This window comes from Halichoerus grypus, chromosome 2, assembly GCF_964656455.1.
Source record: "Halichoerus grypus chromosome 2, mHalGry1.hap1.1, whole genome shotgun sequence".
Classification (NCBI taxonomy): Eukaryota; Metazoa; Chordata; class Mammalia; order Carnivora; family Phocidae; genus Halichoerus; species Halichoerus grypus.
This window is the reverse complement of record NC_135713.1, coordinates 30,377,165-30,397,474: the sequence shown is the minus strand read 5'-3', so window position 1 is coordinate 30,397,474 and position 20,310 is coordinate 30,377,165. Positions and strand designations below refer to the sequence as shown.

At 44.5% G+C, this 20,310-nt stretch overlaps 1 protein-coding gene across 5 annotated transcripts in view; it reads right to left on the bottom strand.

Moving 5' to 3' along the window:
• Window positions 1–20,310, bottom strand: part of OSMR (oncostatin M receptor) — a 50,989-nt gene that overhangs the window by 15,219 nt on the left and 15,460 nt on the right. For 2 of the 5 annotated variants that reach the window (XM_078066667.1, XM_036111095.2), the window contains 7 exons: window positions 17,225–17,397; window positions 11,935–12,106; window positions 9,247–9,522; window positions 7,317–7,446; window positions 6,599–6,750; window positions 2,886–3,028; window positions 2,174–2,324 (listed from right to left, as the gene is read on the bottom strand). In XM_078066667.1, coding sequence (XP_077922793.1) covers window positions 2,174–2,324; window positions 2,886–3,028; window positions 6,599–6,750; window positions 7,317–7,446; window positions 9,247–9,522; window positions 11,935–12,106; window positions 17,225–17,397 — 1,197 coding nt within the window. Of the gene's footprint in view, window positions 1–2,173; window positions 2,325–2,885; window positions 3,029–6,598; window positions 6,751–7,316; window positions 7,447–9,246; window positions 9,523–10,728; window positions 10,908–11,934; window positions 12,107–17,224; window positions 17,398–17,511; window positions 17,586–20,310 lie in introns of those variants that run through there. The other 3 variants (XM_078066668.1, XM_036111099.2, XM_036111098.2) reach the window with 3 other exon arrangements.

The window sequence follows — 20,310 nt, the reverse complement described above, 5'->3', positions numbered from 1 at the left end:
ACTACCTGTTCTAGACAAGTCTGTATTTATCACCAGCAAACTGTAAGACAAGTGATTTGTGATTTGATTCAAAACATCTCAGTGCAAGAAGAATTGTTTTGGAACATAACACAAAGATTTAGCTGTTTTATAAAAATATAGTTTACTGTGCCCAATAATTGAAATTTAAGTAAGTCCCTTTTTAGTTGCTGACACTTTCTCCTCAACTTAAAGATGACCATATATTTCTAAAAATGTATTGAAGCAGATTTCAATTTGCTAAATAATCCACTGGAGAAGCCAATAATCAATCAAAAACTTACTGAAATACTCAGAAACGACACGGGACTCTAAGCTCAATGCAAAATCTTCAGCTGGCTTGTAAGTCTTTCTTTGTGAGAAGAGTGTTCTGTATTTGGGTCAATACAGTTTCTCCTGTATTTCTACTGGTGCCCTTTCTGTCTGCTCACTATGATTACACTGCAGTACGGCTCTAATTCACATACACATTGACCTTTCCAGCATCCAGCAAAGTGTTGTCAGAGGTAAAATATATATATACATATTTTTATATATATATATATACATATACAGATTCACCACCAGTAGCTTCATCTCATTCTCTTGTTATTTTCCAAAGCAAAATTTATTATTTTCAGATTTTTTGCACTAAAAGAAATGCAATTTACTAAAAACTCTATCCTTCTGCCATTTTCCTTTTGCATTTAATTTTAGTTATAATGTTGGAATAAATTTGAAAAAAAAAAAGCAGAGCAGTATCATTAAAGTAAAAATTCTTTAATAAAACACAACTGAGGAGGATACCACATTACTGTCAGGAACAGAATTTTTCTACAGCAGGGATTCTTGAGGAGTCTATGCCTCTAGAAAAAAATTACTGGAGGCCCCGGGGAGCGGAGGGGGGGCATGAGGTTGGGTGGGAACACCAGACACGGAGAGGAAAAAGCTGCTGAGCACAACCAGTGACCAACCCACGTGTAGGCTTGGATGAGCTGTCCTCGTCACCCCTCAGCTCCAGTCCTCATGAAGAGAAACAGAAAGAGTCCTGCCAGCCTACCACACACGAAGAGAAGGTGGAATAAAGTAAATACATAGACTCCTTCCTTTGGCAGTAAAAGAGCCAGGACTTGAATGGACAAGATCTCAAGGCTGTAATAACATCACGGAGAGACAGAACACACAGAATCCGGTTCGGTTAAGAGAGGAGCTCTGGAGTCAGGGGCCCTGGGTGGGGGGTCACAGTCAACAGCTCTGTCACTTACTGGCGAGGCCAATGAAATCACTGATCCCCTGTGTGCCTCCGTGTCCTCATCTACAAAACGAGGATGATTACCCATTGTGCTTCCTGCCTGCCGTGAGGCGTCAAAGAGAAAAACACAGCGAGCTCTGTGAGCCATGTGAGGCGCTCAGTGAGGGCCAGCCACCATAACTGTCATGACTGGTGTCTCTGCCCCTCAGGCACTCTGCAGACCAGGCAGGTCTCTCCGATCTACGGGCGCAACTCGCCTCCTCTGTCAACTGGGCAACAATGATAATTTGTTGTTTTGAACTGGAAGGAGATGAAAGCAGGGCTGGGCCAGCTCATCTCTGGAGGCCTGTTGGAGCTGTAAGCTGTAGTTATTAGTGATTTGTCAGAAAAACTCATGTTTCAGCCAGTGGTGAGGAAAGTCCCACTGCAGGAATGATCGAGAGGACTCAACGGTTCGCTGTTGGTGAATGAACAACGTATCAATAAAAATTAAGTTTCCAAATATCATTACATGTCCACACATAGCCTGAAGTTGTTTGGTATGAGATCAGTGCTTTCCTTGGCATGGACACTACTGTTTGTCCCTAGTCCTTAATTTTAAAAGTCTACACTAATTTACATAGCCCCGGAGCCAATGGGGATCCAGCAATACCAGTAGCTTATAAACCATTTTGGCAAAATCAAAGATGAGAGAGGAAATGTATAAAAGAAAGAACACTGATTGATGCATGTTTGAGGTGTTTGTCTTCCCATTCACATGTCATTAAGCGTTTAATTCAGTTCTTTTTAAAAAGATGGTATTCAGCCTCTGTTGCAATATGTTCCACTTAATTTTGGATACAATCAAAAGCTCTCAGGGAAACCAAGCCATCTCCCATGAGTCAGTTTAGATCCTTGAGTTAAAGAGCAGGGAGCTGAACATACCAGCTTCTGCTGTGGTGAAGTTCTGATGAGTCCATTCACTCCATTTCCAGAAGTGGTTGGCATTAGCACAGCGTACTTGGGCCCTGTACTCTGTGTCTGGCTCCAGGCCACTGAAGAGCTGCTCACCATCCACCTCGACGGAAACGTTGTGCTTTTTCAAAGAAAGGAAGGGAGGGAGGGAGGGAGGAAGGAAGGAAAAGAAAAAACGAAAAGAAAAAAGGAACCAAGAAGAAAGAAGCAGAAGAAGGAACAGAGAAGACAGGTGTAGTGATGAGCATACTTCATAGCAAAGTCAAATCATAGCATGGTACATTCTGATTTGAGGTAAGACTACTTCTTCTTTGGGAAAAGAAAATCTCTAAGGCCCTCTGCCCAACTCTAAAGTTTGTGATTAATTTCATGAACCTTAATTTTTAAACAGATTACCCTTACCATTTGAACCCCCACAGAAATAGGATTTTATTATTTTTAATTAATTAGTTAATTAATTAATTTTTTATTAGTTTCAGAGGTAGAATTTAGTGATTCATCAGTTGCCTATAACACCCAGTGCTCATTACATCAAGTGTCTTCCTTAATGCCCGTCACCCAGTTATCCCTGCCCCCGCCCACCTCTCCCAGAAATAAGATTTTAAAGAGGTTTTATTCATTAGTCTCTCTGTTCAGGACATAAAGAGATTTTTGAAAATAGAAAAATAAGCAGCATTCTTACTTGTGTTACTTCTCCTTCACCATAGAGTTCAACCTGGCACAGCAGTGTATAATAATTACCAGTGGAGTGAACCTTCCAGGTCATGGTGGCATTTGTGGTGCTTACATCTGTAAACAGTACACTAAAGGGAGCCATTGGGTGCACTGTCAAAAAAAAAAAAAAGAGGGAAACAAAGTAAAAAGAAATTCAAGCATAAATCCAAAAAGACTTTGGCAAACAGCAGTTCATGTCTTCATTTATTTATTCAGTGGTATTTTTTTCTTGTTTATTTTTGAAAAAATGGCAAACGAAATGAGACTTATAGCCAAGATGGAGTAAGCCGACTAAAGTTTTCTCTCTCACCGAATTATATGAGAAATTCTGAACAAAACATAAGAAGAAACTACCAAGGATTCTTAAAAATTCAACAAAAGAAGGCAGATTGTGAAGGGGAATCAAAACTTGGAGAAGTGGCTCATGGGGAGAGTATAACAGAACCCAGAGTCTAAACAAAATAACATCAACAATGTCAAAGGTACAACCCCAAATTATTCTACATACAAAAACCCAGAACATGTCACCAATTTCCAAGGGAAAAGACAATCAACAGACAATCAATCAAGATGACGCATATGACTTTAAGAGAGATCCAAATCATAACAGTAAACACATTTGAAATGAATAGAAGAGAAACACTTCTCAGCAGAAAAACAGACACTATTTTTTTTAAATCAAATGAAAATTTGGAACCAAAAAATATAATATCTAAAATGAAAAATGGACTGGATGAGGTTCAGGTCTTGAAAAGACAAAGTAAGCACCTCCCATTCTGTCTGTCTCCCTGAATCCAGTCAATACAGTGCATGGAGCGTTCTCAAATATTCTACTTGCGAACTCTGAAAGGTAGATATCAGCAGGCAAATTGGAGAAGACCAGAATGTGAAGTATCGCTGTGCAGGCAGTTGGAGGGTAAAGGGAAGACATATGGGTTATAAAACTTCTGCATTTTACTTAAAGTGGAAAATATTAACTCTAAGAAAACTGTGAAAGATTAGTAATATATTGTAATCTCCAGAGGAAAAAAACAGGAATACAAAGAGGTGTAGGCAAAAGTCAGTAGATAAATTGAAGTGCAATACTAAAAAAAATATTCAAATAATCCCAAAGGGGGCAGTATGGGAAGATCAGAGGAATAAAAAACGGAGGAAACAAATGGAAAATAAATAATAAAATGGTAGGCTTGAGTCCAGCCATATTAATAATTATGTCAAATACAGATGTTCCAAACACACTGATAAAAAGAGAAATTGTCACTTGGGAGAGAAAACGAAACCAGTCATGGACCTGCCTTCAGAGTGCAACAACAAGGGAGCAAACATGAATCAATAACCACAGAACTAAATGTGACATTGAAAGTTGGGTGACCACACTGAAGTTATAAAAGGCCTTTTTGACCTAAAAGATGGAGTTCTAGAAGTCCCTATCCTGAGCCTTCATCTTTATCTCACTATCCACAAGCTGATGACTCAGAATTCTAATGCTCTTTCCCAGACTTCTTCCACGCTCTCCAAACTCTATATGCAACTGTCTCCTCAGCATCTCCATTGAGATATCTAAAGGACATCTCAAACTTGACATGGCTAAAACAGAACTCTATGCCCCCACTCAGAGCTGCTCCTCCCCAATATCCTCCCCACTCCGGAAATAGTTCCAATATTAGCTCAATTGTTTAGGCCAAAACCCTAGGAATCATCCTAAATTCCTCTTCCCCTTATAACGCACATGCCTTCCCTAAGTCCATCCTACCAACTCTATCCCAAAGTGAATTAAGAATATGACCACTTCCCACCAACTTCATCACGCCATCTGGTGCGAAGTCTCTGCCTGATGACTGCAACAGCCTCCCAACCATCTCCCTGTCTCCACCCTCGCCCCTGACAGCCCAGCCTGAGCGATCTTTTCCTGTAGCGTAAGACACATCACTCATCTGTCCTGATGAACACCTGCTAAGACAACCAGTTAAGACCATCCCATTCGTTCCAGTTACTGCACGACCGACCAGGACTCTCCAATCTCCTTTCTCTCACAGGATGGGCACTATGAAACAACCCATCTCTCACAGGATGGGCACTATGAAACAAGAGCTTGTTCCTATCTGATGACCTTTTCAAATCCTATTCTTTTTGCTTCAAATGCTCTTCCCCTAGATGTTTTCTGCTTCTGTCTCAGTCTACAACTGCCTCATCCTAACTGAAGCGGCATCTGGCATTCTCTACCACATTACCTGAATTGACCTTCTCCATAGCACATATCAGTACTTGAAATACTGTATGTGTCCACTCCCCACTCTCCTCCCCTCCCCCAACACACTCTCACATACAAGCTCATACGGGGCAGTTACCCAGTTTTGCTCACTGCCGCGTCCCCAGTGCCTGCTAGAGAAGGAGGCCCTCTGTCATTATCTGGCTGACTGAGTGGCGATTAAGCTGAAATCTAAAAGATGTGTAGGAATTAAGAATGTAGAAGGTGAAAGATGACCATTCTAGAAAAAGGGAACATGTGTAAAGATTCTGCATTTCATAAGAGAGAAAACATGTGGTCAAAACACAGGAAGAGATATTCAGCTTTAGGGATGTGTAGATCGAAACCATCACAGATACCACGGTAGACCCAGGAAACCGACAGAATGAAAAGGGCCACCATACCAGCGTGGAGAGGCTGTATGAGTTCAAGGGCCGGGGTACGACCGGTACAGCCCCTTTGGAAAACTATCTGGCTTTGCGTCTAAAGTTGCACATTCACATTCTCTATGTCCTCACCAATTCCACTCTGGGGTATACACTCCAGAAAACAAATGTAGGCCAGTCCTACATCCATAATGCTCATATTAGCACTGTACCCAAGAGCAAAAAACCTTGATACAACCTGAGAAATCATCAAAGGAGATGCCTGACCAAAATACCATAGATTTACACAATGAAATACTTCACAGCAGTGAAAATCAATGGACTATAACAATACTCAATAAGAAGGGTCAATATCAGTAATTTAATATCACATAAACAGTAATTACCAAATTATCACATATGGCTTGATGTCTTTTATATACATTAAAACCAATCAAAATAAAAACATAGTATTTTTAGGATGACATTAGAAATGAGAATACATGCACCTATATATACACACACACATTCGAGATTTAAATCTGTAATTATCTTGGCAGAAGGAGCAGGGTGGGGGGGCTGTGGGATGGGAGATGAAGTGAGTTACTCTCAGAGTTCTAGTCTGAAGGTGAGTAGTAAACATGCAGGTGCTTATTACATTATCAAAACAAACAAATAACAGGGGACCGTGGGCCATGCATGCATCCATGAAGAGAAGTGTGGCATCAACGAGAGTTATAAATTAAAACTTTAAAAAAAATGATTTATTTATTTATTTGAGAGAGGTGGAGAGAGAGAGAGAGAAGAAGAAGAAGCGCATGCACACATGAGCAGGGGGTAGGGGCAGAGGGAGAAGCAGACCCTCTGCTGAGCAGGGAGCCCTAGACCCCTGGATCATGACCTGAGCTGAAAGCAGACACTTAACGGACTGAACCACCCAGGCGCCCCTATATTAAAACTTTCACTTAGGATGTGAATTAGGCAAAAATCTACAACATTTCCTTGATCACACAGTGTGTCACACATCAATGAGTTCGCAACCACAGCGGGCTCTGACCCTAGTCTCACCTCGATGAGTCAGGTTAAAAAGAAGGTGAACACTTCTCTTTCTTAAGTAGTTTTCAGCCATGAGTGTGAAGTTATACATTTCTTGGGACTCTGGAGCTACTTCCCAACTACACCAGCTTTTGTGTTTACAAAGTGTCTTTTTCCCAGAGAATCTTAAAAAAAATAAAACACAAAACAACAGTTTCAGGGTTTACACTGTCAACGCAGAGATGTATCCCTACACTCAGGGCACACTCAGTGGCTTTCTAACTACGTGCCACATGATGGCGTCGATCCCCCGTCATCAACAAATGCCGTACTGAAAATATTGTTGCAACAGTTTCGATTTCTGTGGTGAAATGTGTAACTACCATGAATCACTGACTGCGCCCCTCCACCAACGTGGGAGGGGGTGAGACTACTCCTTATTTTAAATATTCTTAAAAAGTTAGAAATTAGATAGACCCAGATCACCAGATGTAACCATGTTCACATCAAGATTCACCATTAACGGGCTTTCTTATCATTTTTATGTGACGTTTTCTTTTCACAAAACTCAGGTGGAAAGTATTGTACAGTGTACAGCTGTGACCACGGGGAGATTTCCTCCTGACTCTGGCCGGGTGGTTGTAAACTATCTGTTCACATTTTCCCCAGCCTCTAAATGCGGCTCTCGTTGTCGTCACCAGCGCCTTAAACAAGGAGGAATCTGCCAAGAAGGCAACCGGAGCTAACTTACGATTCAAATAAAGTATAGCTTTGGGAAAGCTGTTTGAGCAAGCCAGTGTCACTCCCGGGATCCCAAGTACAGTTCAGCGTCGTGAGGTCCTGGGTTTCACAAGAAAATTCCTTGGGCTCCTCAAGGACTTCTGTCCATACAATGAAAAAAACAGACGAAAGACCTAGTTAAATCCCTTTATTGAAAGACAAGGAAAACGGGAAGCTCCTTTTGGGTCTGAGGCCACAGAGTCCCTCTGAATGATAAAAACATCACACCCGCACCACCAGAAAGTCACAGTTCAGGCACCTCATCCCTTTTCCCTTCCCTTGTTCTTTTCTGCGGCCTCACCTGCCGGGTGGCGGGAGCTGTGCGTGGTCTGCAGTGTGTCCCGGGAGTTGTACCCCCAGGGCCTGCTAGGGGGCACTCAACACCTATCTCTGACTGTCAGACGAGTGAGCGGAACAATGAATGAATGAATGAATGAATGAATGAATGAATGAACAAACGAACGACGTCAGTGTTGCCCGCTGTTTCAGCATGGAAGCTGGGGCTCGCAGCCAGCCTCGGGGCCATTCGGCTTGGGATGCCAGGAAGTCCGAACTGGGGGACTGCTGAGCTGGGCAGCAAGGCGCTGAGAGTTCCAAGAACGTGCAGCACCGCCGAGCCCTCGGCGTCCCCGCGGCTCCCAGAGGCCACGCCCGGGGGCCAGCGGCGGCAGAGTGCGGGGGCCCGGAGCCCGCCTCGGGCCGAGAAGCAGGAGCGACAGGAGGGGGCAGGCTCAGATGTTGCCCTACCTGCAGTGCAGGGGAAGGCAGGTCTCCTGACCACACGCAGGAGGGCCCTGGGCACGGGCACACAGTCCTCCGTAAAAGGTAAAACGTTCCCCCTCCCCTGTCGCCAGCCACCGAGGCACCTGACGTCTTCCTCGCCCACTTCAGAGCGGGGATCCATTTGCTGGATTGCTAGCGTGTGCGGCGCCGGGGTCGGGGCCAGGCCTGTCGCTGTTCATTCACCCTCAAACAGCCAGTCCCCGGCCCGCTTCACAGAGAAGGAAACGGGCTCGGAGAGGCCGGGAAACTTGGCCAAGTTGGCACGCCCGGGCACGGGAAGGAGATTCGAACCCAGGTCTTCTGGGCACAACACTGGCTGCCTCCCTGGGGTCGGCCGCCCTGCCATCTCTCCCCCCATCCCCCCCAATCCCCGCCCTGCCATCTCTCCCCCCATCCCCCCGACCCCCACCCCCGCCCTGCCATCTCTCCCCCCATCCCCCCGCCCCCCCACCCCCGCCCTGCCATCTCTCCCCCCATCCCCCCGACCCCCACCCCCGCCCTGCCATCTCTCCCCCCATCCCCCCGACCCCCACCCCCGCCCTGCCATCTCTCCCCCCATCCCCCCGACCCCCCACCCCCGCCCTGCCATCTCTCCCCCATCCCCCCGACCCCCACCCCCGCCCTGCCATCTCTCCCCCATCCCCCCGCCCCCCCATCCCCGCCCTGCCATCTCTCCCCCCATCCCCCCCAACGCCCGCCCTGCCATCTCTCCCCCATCCCCCCCCCAATGCCCGCCCTGCCATCTCTCCCCCCACCCCCCCACCCCCCACCCCTGCTCTGCCATCTCTCCCTCACCCCCCGCTCTGCCATCTTGCAGTCCTGCCAGCACGGCTGAGGCGAGACAGGGCCCTTCCCAGTGGTCCAGGAAATGACCCGAACTTTCTCCCCTTTAATAACCTTGGTTTCTAGGAATAAAATTGTCAATAAGGACAAGACAACAACAGGAAATCCTGCAAGTATTGCTTCAGGGTATCTCTTCCAGAGTCTCTCCTAGAAGACTCAGGAGACAAAACAACACCCAGACCATGGATGGAAATGTTTACTTGTCTTCTGGGAAAGGAAATTCCATCTATTCTAGGAAACGAGAAGAGAAGAGCACAGAGCATGTGCACACTTACTTGACACAAAGAGAACGATGCCCTTTATACTGTCTCCTTGGTCCCCCTTACAGTAGATGTTTGTCCCAGTTTCCCTAATGAAAGCAACATGATTCAAGTTGAACACGGAGACGTTTGGCTCGAGCTGTTCTCCCTGCATCTGCATGCCTTCCAAATAACAGGATATGTTACTTTGCTGGCTCCTGGAAACGTAACAAATGGTGACATTGGAGCCTTCCTCCACCAGCTTATCTTTAGGGAAAACGAACAATGGGTCGTGTCCAAGAGAATTCTGTGCTAAAAAAAGACAAAAAGACAGCTCAGTCAGAACTTCACTCAAATTTCAAACCAGCCCCTCTGGTCTCCCTCTCAACGATAGTTTCAGCCTCTTCTACCTGCTGGGGAAAAGAGGAGCCTAAATTTCTAGGCAAACCTATAAAGTTAGTGTGCAAACACGCCTTCCTGTAAGGGCTCCTATTGTTAGGCGAAATGCTGCTGGGGCTCTTACTGCAAAGACAGGGCGTCCTGTCACCCTCGGATTAGGCGTCACTACTCCTTTGCTTACGACACAGCGACAGCTGCTCTCTACGGGCCGCAGTCCCGACGGAGGCTCTGCGTTATCTCTTTCCACCTGACGTCACCCACACAGGTAGGACTGACTGAGCCCAAGTTCACTCACCCAGCAGGTGGCAAAGCCACATTCCCACTGGCCAGGTCTGTCTATCTGCACGGCCACGTGTCCCCTCCACTCCCCCACTTTTTTAGGGTTTTTTAAATTAATTAATTAATTTATTTATTTATTTTAGAGAGAGAGAGAAAGAACGTGAGCAGGAGGGGCAGAGGGAGAGGGAGAGAGAGAATCACAAGCAGACTCTGCGCTGAGTGCAGAGCCCCACTCGGGACTCGATCCCACAACCCTGAGATCATGACCTGAGCTGAAAGCAAGATTCGGACGTTCAACCCGCTGAGCCGGCCAGGTGCCCCCACGCGTCCCTCTTAATCTTTAAACTGTACTATTGACCACATCTCTGCCCACCTTCTCGGAAATGCCAGTCACTCAAATATCTCCTTTTCTCTCGTCTCTCCTTCTGTATGACTGTCAGTGTATAAAAATCCTCAGGGGTCTCCCATTTCAGGCCAACTCACTGCCCTCCCCAAGCCTCCCTCCCGCCCCCTGGGGACGCGCTCCTCCACCGTGGGCCTCCCTGAAGGAGCGGCCTGCTCTTACTCCTCGGCTGCATTGCTCCTGCTCATTCAGCCGGCCGTGATCACCGAAACTGCCACCCACCCCCCGACGTCACCCCTGCTGTGTGGCCTGGGCAGGGGGGCTTTTTTAAAGGTCCCAGGTGATTCTAATGTGCAACCATGGCTGAGAACCAGTGTTTGGGGGCCAGGAATAAAAGTCAGGTTTTCCATTCATTATTGAGTTAGTTTGGAGGTTATAGATTTGAGAAATCTAGTCCATTTTATCAAAGCTGTTTATAATGTTGTTCTCTCTCTTACTGTCTTTTCAGTCTCTGTTTTTTTTTTCCTGTGTGTTCTTCTGTCAGCAGTAGGATGTAATGTGAAGAGGGGGGCCCTCTGGAGCCAGGTTGGTCCGGGCTAGAATTCCGGCTCTACCCCTTAGTGGCTTGATGACTTTGCATGGGTTCTTTAAGCTAGCTGTACCTCAGTTTCCTCATCTGTGAAGTGGGGACAAGAATAATACATATTTCAAAGGGCTGATTTGAGGGCTAAATTAATATGTAGAGTGCTTAGAACATGACTAAAATGCAGATTTAATTCTATTGGCAGTATTAAACTAATCACTAGGCTACTCATGGGTTAATGTGCTATCAGTTTTACTTAATCGATGTGTATAAACACTTAACAAAGGAATGGTTCTATTGGCAGGAATTTCCAATTATCTGGCAGGGTATATAAACTGAGAGAGCCAAATGCCATTGCTTTAGAGCCAGCCTATAGTTTAAATGAAGCATAATAAACTGTGGCAAAATCCACTCTAGATTTTAATTATAACAAAATTAAATTATTGAAATTAAGAGATACGTAAAACATATTTATCCATAATCTCATTACTCAAATGAAGACTTGATTTCGTTTTTCCGTATTTCACCCCTTCTCTCTACATTAGGGATTGGCAGGCTACGGCCCGGGGACCAATTCCAGCTTGCCATCTGTTTTTGTAAATAAAGTTTTATTAGAACACAACAATTCTCATTAGTTTACATATTGCTTAGGACTGCTTTCCTGTTACAATGGCAGAGCTGAATAGTCATGACTGAGACCAATAGGGTCTGTAGGGCCTAAAATATTTCCTATCTTGCCCTTTACACAAAAGCTTCCTAACCTCTGCCCTAGATGAAGACACATTTTGTCTTATTCTAATAAAAACATATGTACAATTTATGTCCTGCTTTGTTCTCTTAGCATTCTATAATAAACACAGGTCCCCTGTTTGGAAAATAAATACAAAATGGTCTGAATTTGCGTATTGTCTCTAAGAATAAATTCTGAGGCAAAACCATAGACGTCTATCTCCTGGTGGCAAGTTTCACACCCATACTTTTTAGTTCCAAGGGAAGACAAAGAAAAATAATGTCGGTTTCTACTCAGTCTCCTCAAAAGAGACTTCTACGATTTGACTATTGATCCCCAAATAATATTAAATATTCAACCTTTTAACTCTTTTATCACCTCCCTTCTTACCATCTACTTCCTCCCACGAGCTCCAATTGCTCCAGAAACTCTGCTTGGGGGTCTTGGCATCATCCTCCGCACTCCTCATTCTTATAAAATGTTTCGCACATTCCAAGGGGAGCTCGGATTCCCAGCTCCAGTGCAGAACTTGGTCCCACTTCACAGTGGTGCTATAGTTCTCCTAGAAAGAAAAAGAAAAACTTGGAAACATGGAGCCATGTCATCCTGGAAAATGGCTTGACTAGAGTTACCCCAAAGCACACACACCTGGGAGCCCACTGCAGCTCCCAAATATGAGCAAGTGCAGTGCATCCCTAACCAGCCAGTTCCCCCCGGTTTGATGTCGCAGCAGGACGTGCCACGGCCTTTTGAAAGCTCATCTCCCACCCCTACGGCTCTCTGATTCCAGGGGGCTCGTGGGGAGCAAGTGAGAGAAAACTGAAGCTACTCAAGTCTTGGGGGGAAGAAATCAGAGTCAGAAGGTAGGCACAGGACTCGTCACACAGAGCCTGCTAAGAAAATTTCTGCAAACTAGATAATTAATTGAGTCATTCTTTAAAAATAAGCAAGACTGAGGAGTATTTTCTTAATAATCATTTTTAGCCATGGTCAGATCAAGTTGGTCAAATCTCAGTAGAGAGGGCAGTCCTTCATGGTACCCAGGAGGACCGGTGGCTCTCAGAAGCCAGTAGAAGGATTCCATGAGGCCCTTGTGCTTTGTTTTCTGTTTGGTTTGGTCTGGTCTCTTATCTTTGCAGATATGGTGGCCAAGGGGCCATATTCTCTTCTTTGAGCTCCACCTGTTAGAATCTATAGTCCCAGGGCGCCTGGGTGGCTCAGTTGTTAAGCGGCTGCCTTCGGCTCAGGTCATGATCCCAGAGTCCTGGGATCGAGTCCCACATAGGGCTCCCTCCTCAGCAGGAAGCCTGCTTCTCCCTCTCCCACTCCTCCTGCTTGTGTTCCTGCTCTCGCTGTCTCTGTCTCTGTCAAATAAATAAATAAAATCTTTAAAAAAAAAAAAAAAAAAAAGAATCTATAGTCCCAAAAGAGGTCAAGCACACAAGAACGTCTTACACTGTGCTCTTGGGAAGCTTGTCCAAGTTGAACTGCAACTGGTCTTCCCTCACAGCATTTTTTTTTTTTTTTTAAGATTTACTTTAGAGAGAGAGAAGGACAGAGCGTGTAAGTAGGGGAGGGGCAGAAGGAGAGAGAATCTTAAGCAGGCTCCATGCTCAGTGTGGAGCCCGACCTGGGGCTCGATCTCACGACCATGAGATTATGACCCGAGCCTAAATCAAGAGTCGGATGCTTAATCGACGGAGCCACCCAGGCACCCTTCCACACAGCCTTTCATCTTGATCTTTCTAAAGTTCTGGTATTTTCTTTCTCGAATTCAGTAGGTTTCAATGGCTCCTTTACACCTTACCCTGTCAGCCATCTACATTCTGACTCCAACCCACCTCTCACTCACAGCAATCTCCTCTCTGGACACAGTGGTCTACCTTGCACTTGGGGAATAGCTTTACGCCTTTACACCTCAGTGTTGACTCACACAGTGTCCCTGGCTTAGTGTCCCCACACTTCCTCTGCACTGGGAATTCGTCCAGGCCACACCCATCTCCGCCTCCTGCACACTGGGCGTAGTCGTTGGCATTTCATCTGTGGTTGGGGTGTGTCCCTGGCTGGAGCATGGCCCCAAAAGAACAGGGACTGGGCTTCATTCTTCTTCACGTCCTGCCTGGCTCCAGGCACTCAGGCTCCTTGGTGGGCCCCTCCAGGACACTTGCTTTCTGCCTGCACCGCTGGGGGCAGAAATACCAACAAACCAACCAACCAACCAACCCAGAAACTATATCAATAATGGCGACCTTACTGTCAACAAGCCACAGTCTGGGTTTTACCTCTTGCATCTCTCTGGAATTTAGCCACTTTTGTCATCCCCAGTGTCACCAGCCACTCCGGGCCCCTCTCCACTGGACCCGCCCCTTAGCCCCCTTCATATTGGTAATGATTTGCCTTCTCCAACTTCCCCACCTGTTCTCCACTGTGAGCCAGAGTGGACTTTTCAAACACTTCCAACCAGATCCTGTCCTTCCTCTTCTTTTTATGGCTCTCAGGATAAAACAGAAAACTGAGCATGACCTCCGGCGTCCTGTGTGGTCCATCCTGGGGCCATGCCTGCCTCTCTGTACTCCAGACTTTCAGGCCTGGGAGCTCACAGCCCTTCCCTCGGGGCCTCAGCTCACATCCGTGGGCTCTTCCCAGAATATTCTTCTCCACCCTCCCTTCTAAATTAGCTTCTAATCCTCTTTCTTATTTTGGCTCAAACAGTGCTTCTTCTTAAGTTGCTGGAGAAGGTCCAACCTTATCGCAACCCCACAACACCTTGTCAGCAACCAGCATTGCACGTCCCACATTTGGGACACTGTCTGTGTGTTGTATCTCCTCATTCCTGCTCAGCACTGACAGACCTATGCCTTGAATAATGGCTGCACCCAGGCTCCCAGTCTCAAACTATGTGCTCAGTGATTCCATCAGTTCATTAATAGGCAGCGGGCTCTATTTTTCTCAGACACTACTTGTGTGTTTTCTGTCTAACCACAAACTTGTGCTTTGTGCTGTTCACAGCCTTGTCATGGAGGAGATAAAACTTTCCTTGAATGCATCAATTCAGTGATTTTTTTTTAATGTGATGAATTATGTTTGGGCTGTTTTCATTCACTGAAGTGGCAAGTTTCATTTGGCAGACACTAGTAAGTCACAAGAAGTTGGCACATCCATCTCTACAGAAGTCCAAGTGAGGTCACTGATTCGTTCCTGAGGCGAGCACAGATCCCTGGCAGACTCGGCTCCTGGCCTCCTTCCGGGCCTGAGATATTACTCCACTCTGCCTCCTCTGGCCATGAACAGGATGAGGAAGCAAGTGGCTGGACAGGCCGAGGGCAGAACCGGGCCCAGGTGAGGCCATGTGGTGCGGGCAGGCGGGCAGGCGGGGGGCTACCAGCAGGCCTCTGCGTGGCCCGTGCCGTCTGGGAGGTGGCTCAGGGTCCCCAGCCTGGCTGCAAGCACTTGGACCAGGATGCTCCTCCTTGGCTTGTTTAGGCACATGATCATCTGAGGCAGGAGTCCTGAAAGCTGCCCCTTCTCAGCATGCATGAAAGTGTGCTGTCAACCTTGCATTACGGGGAACTGCCTTGTGACAGGGACATTGTGCTCTAGACAGAAGCAGTCCCCCTTGGCTGGCTTTCTTCCCCTTAACTGGAGGGGGATCTCACGTCTCTCCTTGACTTTAGGCCTGGGAGGGTCAGACAAGGGCTTCTCATGGTATCATCTGTTCTGGGAGGCATGGCCACTGATGACCTGTGGCCGTCACCCCTGTCTGGGCATGTGGGTGAAGGAGGATACCGTCCTGATTGGCGACCTTGACTAGCACAACCCACCTCTCTGTGCCTTGAGTTTCTCCTCTCCCCAGTCAGGCTGGGCCAGGTGATATGGGGACAATACACTGGACAAGGCAAAACTCTAGTCTCAAAGATCTCGAGCCTTAGTAGGTTACAGAAGCAGGCCTCCCAAGCTGCTCCACCCTGAACAAGAACTCTTACACGAATCAAAGGTGAAAACAGATACGAACAACTGCCTGTTAGAAAAATAAACAATGGGATCCACTTGGTCTAGGGTTAGCGTTACTTCTGCTAATGGTGTTAAGCACTAGTTTTTCATGAATTCTTCCAGCATTTTTCTCAAACTTCTTTTTCTTAGACAACTAGCCTCAATATGACCTTTGTGCAATATTTTATTGGGTCCAAATCAACAACCAGTGAGTGCATCCATCAAAAATATCAAAATATGGGGGCACCTGGGTGGCTCAGTTGGTTAAGTGTCTGACTCTTGATTTCAGCTCAGGTCATGATCTCAGGGTCATGAGATTGAGCCCTGCATCAGGCTCCACACTGGGCATGTAGTCTGCTTGGGATTCTCTCTCTCCCTCTGCCCCACCCCTGCTCACTTGCATGTACTCTCTCTGTCTCTTCTCTTAAGAAAAAAAAAATATGTAAGTACAAAATGATTAGTATGAGTTCCAGTAGTGGGTAGATGTGCTGGTGGTGGAAAGTGAACAGCTGTACATGAGCAATGCTATTGCTTAAAATCAGAACACTAAACAACTCTCACTGTGGGAAACGACTCTTGGCTGAGTGGAATGGTAGATCTGGCATCAATCCTAAATTGACAGAGTCAGAGTTATACTTACTTTAGGCCTCTCACTCAGATCTCAAATGCAATCATGAATATGGAAAGTAACTAGAGGCTTCAAAATGAGTAGCATTTATACTTTACTAAAGGAACTAACCATCCTGAATCCCTGTGCCCACGCTTCCAGTGCCTGAGAGAAAAGTGGTCTTTGGTTGAACAAATGGAGGTCCCCAGCAGTGACACATCCCCATGTTTCCCTTCACACCAGACAAATTCTCTGTTCCCCTTCAATGAGAAAACATTCCACAGTGTTGTCCTTCAACATCCCGTGATAATGAATGAACATGATGTGTGGGTAGATTATTAAGGTTCCCCAGACCATAAGATGGAAATTGAAAGAAACCACCACAGTGTCTCAATGCACGAGATGGAGAAGCATCAACTAAATGGACACAACCGTGGTTTGAACCAAGACAAGTGAAAAATCTATCCTGAAGAATTCAAAGGCAAAATGATTGGGAAATGAAGGATTTTCATTATTTAATTTGCTGTAGAAAAAGCCACAATGAGGCAGCAAAGGACATCTTAATTTACTCCCCACCATGGTGGGGCCAGGAAGAACCTCTTTTCTGGACAGAACCCACGGTGCTTAGACGCAACCTTCCTTGTATTTCAGCACAGTATGAAACACAAGGTAAGAAACGGACAGGAAGCCACACCAGCAAGAAGAATGTTGCCAAACAATTACATCTTATTTATTAGGAAAATGTCTGGTGGACAGGGAAGAAAGAGGGAAGAGAAAAAATAAGGTTGGTGTTCATGGATTTTGGGAATCTAGGACTCAAGGACAGGCCCAGTAGCCTGCTTAGGGGATAGAGCAGAAATGAGGAAATGATCTATTTCCTTAACACATCTCATCCAACCTATGAACCAAAGCTGTCATGTTACTTGGTCCCATAAAAACACAGAAATGTAATTGTTTTGGAAAACCATTTTGAGTTGCTAAAATGTTTCTATATTGGGATTTTTGTGGATGTTATAAAAGAAAAATCATGGTGTCAGAAAAGGATTTTTAAATGTTGAGCCAAAAAAAAAAAAAAATACTTACCACCCAGATGACATTCGATGTTTTAATTCTACTGATTTCTATCTGAAAAACCATTTTTAATTCCTGATGATGAGCAAGGTTGGGGACACTCCACTGTAAATGCAAACACTGATGTGTAGAATTGATAAAAACTTTCAGGGATTCAGGGGCCCATGGCAAAGGTTCAGACAAGACTGAAAGACCAAAAACAAGATACAAAATAGCATTTAGTAGGAACACAATTGAATAGTCACAGATAATAAACTGGTCAATATCACCACTGTTTAGTTTTGGAAAATAATGCTCACATGTGCGTCTTAGAATTAGACATCTTGGAAGTCTGCAAGGGAATTCAGAAATCGCTTGGTAGATAAATTAAGGCCTAGATAAATGAAATGACGTGCTCAACAATACACTGTGTATTGTTGTTATTAATAAATTGATAAACAGTAAAATAAAACAAAAGGATACTTTATTGGATGATCTAACTGGTTTAGAAATTTCTAGTAAGGCTATATAAAGAGGACTCTTGGCTATAAACTTCATATTTCTGGAAATCGAAAATGAGTTTTCTGCTTAAAAGTCAATATTTCATAGTTTACTAAATAACTATAAAGTGGGAGCATACCCTATCTCTAGACATGATTGCTTATATCTCAATGCACTAAACTTAAAAGACCTCTGGCGAGAATTTACTGAAGTCTGTGGATGAGACCAGCAAGGCACTTAGTGTGAAATAAAATAATTGTGATGATGTTCTTAGCTCAAGGAAGGACCCCAGCTGGAGAGACACAGGGGCTCAGAATAGGTAAATTCATAGAGGGATAAAGAAGATTGGTGATTGCTGGGGGCAGAGGAGAGGAACAATTGGGAGGAAGTGCTTCATGATTACAGGGTTTCCTTTTGGGGTGATAAAAATGCTTTGGAAGTACACAGAAGTGCTGGTTGCATATTCTGAATGTACCAAATGTCATTGATTTGTTCATTTTAATCATAAAATGATTAATTTTATGTTATGTGAATTTCCCCTCAATAAAAAATTTTTTTACATATACGTGATCATGATCAAAATGTTCAAATGATACAGAAATTGAGAACCCATCATCCTACCAACTCATTCTCTCTCCATTGCCAAGTTTAAATCACATGTTTTTCTCGACCTTTTCCATACACTTAAAAAAAAAACAAACCACACTAGACTGTGCATTCCATTTTATATTTTTTAAAGTACTTAGGTTATTTTTAAGAAAGCTATAAAGGGAAGTAAAACTATAATGTTACTACTCATTATTTCTGGATGGCGAGGCTGAGTTTTTTTATACTTTTTAAAATACTTTTTTATACTTTTATACTTTTCTTATACTTTTCTGTATTTTGTAAATGTTCTTCAGAAACAATGCATTACTTTCAGAACCCTACGATATGCTAGATTTTATAAGAAATAGTCTTCTAAGCTACCTGGTGCACTCCACTGTGATGATACTTCAAAATGCATAATTTAGTTTTCGGGGTCAATTTGCACCAAAAGGCTGAGGACCAGTTATTTTTCCAGTTTTATTTCCCACTGAAACTTAATCAATTGGCATACTGAGTCCTGTTTTTTTGTTTTTTTTTTTTTGGCATTCTGATTCTTAATGCGCTTTGGCAGAGTGAATCATTTATCAGACACCATTCATACAAAGTTAAATGAAGTTGGAATTTCTGAACACTCAAAGCCCAAAACATGGTAGTCACTTTCTATTATTATTTGGTTAGAGATTTTTCTTCTCCTTTGTGAATAAAATTTCTCAACTCTTTGGTTAAAGACAATAGCCATTATTCATCCTCTCCTTAAACCAGTCAGGAGGTTTGGGTGAGTCTTCCAAGCCTAAGATGTAAGTTAACTAAAGGAGGTTTAGGGAAATGAAAGAGCAGATCCTTTATGGAATAGAAGGAAATGTTTTTAATAACTAATGAGAACCAATAGCACAGAGAAGGCCAAGTGCCTGCAAAATCATCCCGGCTCTCCTTGCCCTCATTCCATTTTGTCTAGATAGTAATTTGACGCTCTCGGTCTCACAGTCTAGATGAAAAACTTCCTGGAGGGCAGAGGCTGAGGCAGAGACAACTCTGAAAGGACTCTTGTCCCCAGCACTTGGCACAACCACTTCCCCACAGCAGATGTTGACCTCAAATTACACGGACCCAGATCTCCCCAAGTTCTCAAGAACATGACAAGCAATAGCTCACTAACATCTCTCCTCATCCTTCGCATTCTCTTCTCCCCAGGGCTGCTTTTCTAAGCTCTGTTTGAGCACTGATCACAGCGTGTTGTAATAGCCTGGTCTGGGTTTGTCTCCCGGAGGACTGTGAGCTAAACAAGGATGAAACCAAGTCCAATAACACACCTGTCACAGTGTAGACACCCAGTGACTGCTTGCTAAATGAATGAGTCAACTACCAGAATCGACTTTATTTTTGGAAGCTTGGGAAAGCTACCATGTGATGCTTTAGGTAAAAGAGGAATTCTATATTGACGTATGCTATCAGCGAGTGTTGAGTGACTCAGGTAGTTGGGAGAGACATCACTCAGAAATAATTTGGTCAAAAGCAAAGGACTTCCTTTGAGGACTTCCTTGGGAAATAGTGAGAAATGTCAAGGTAAAGTCAGAGAGATTAAGGGACCTCACAGATTCTTAAGTCCAACCCCATTAGTTTTCAGATGAGGAAACGGAGTTTAAAAAAAAGGAAGTAACTTTCCCAAGTACACACAACTAGACCAGAACCCCGGGTTCTTGGCCCTGGCCCAGCTCTCTTTTTATAGGGAGGAGTGGGTGATCAGACAGTCCGGGGTTTAATCACAGACTCTCTTCCCACTTTCCTCACCCAGGCTCTCTGTCTGGCCCCAACACTACTTAAAAAAACAAACCGCAGTTCATTTATAAGTTGGGACATCACACAGCCATTAAATAGAATGTTATTTCTAAAAGAACATTTGAGATCAAAGGTAAAAACCTTCACCATATGTTGTATTGTTTTAAAAAGTATATATTAAAGTATACATACTAAAATATACATACTTCACCTGCATATAGTTTTATATTTACATACTATAGTATAATTTCCCA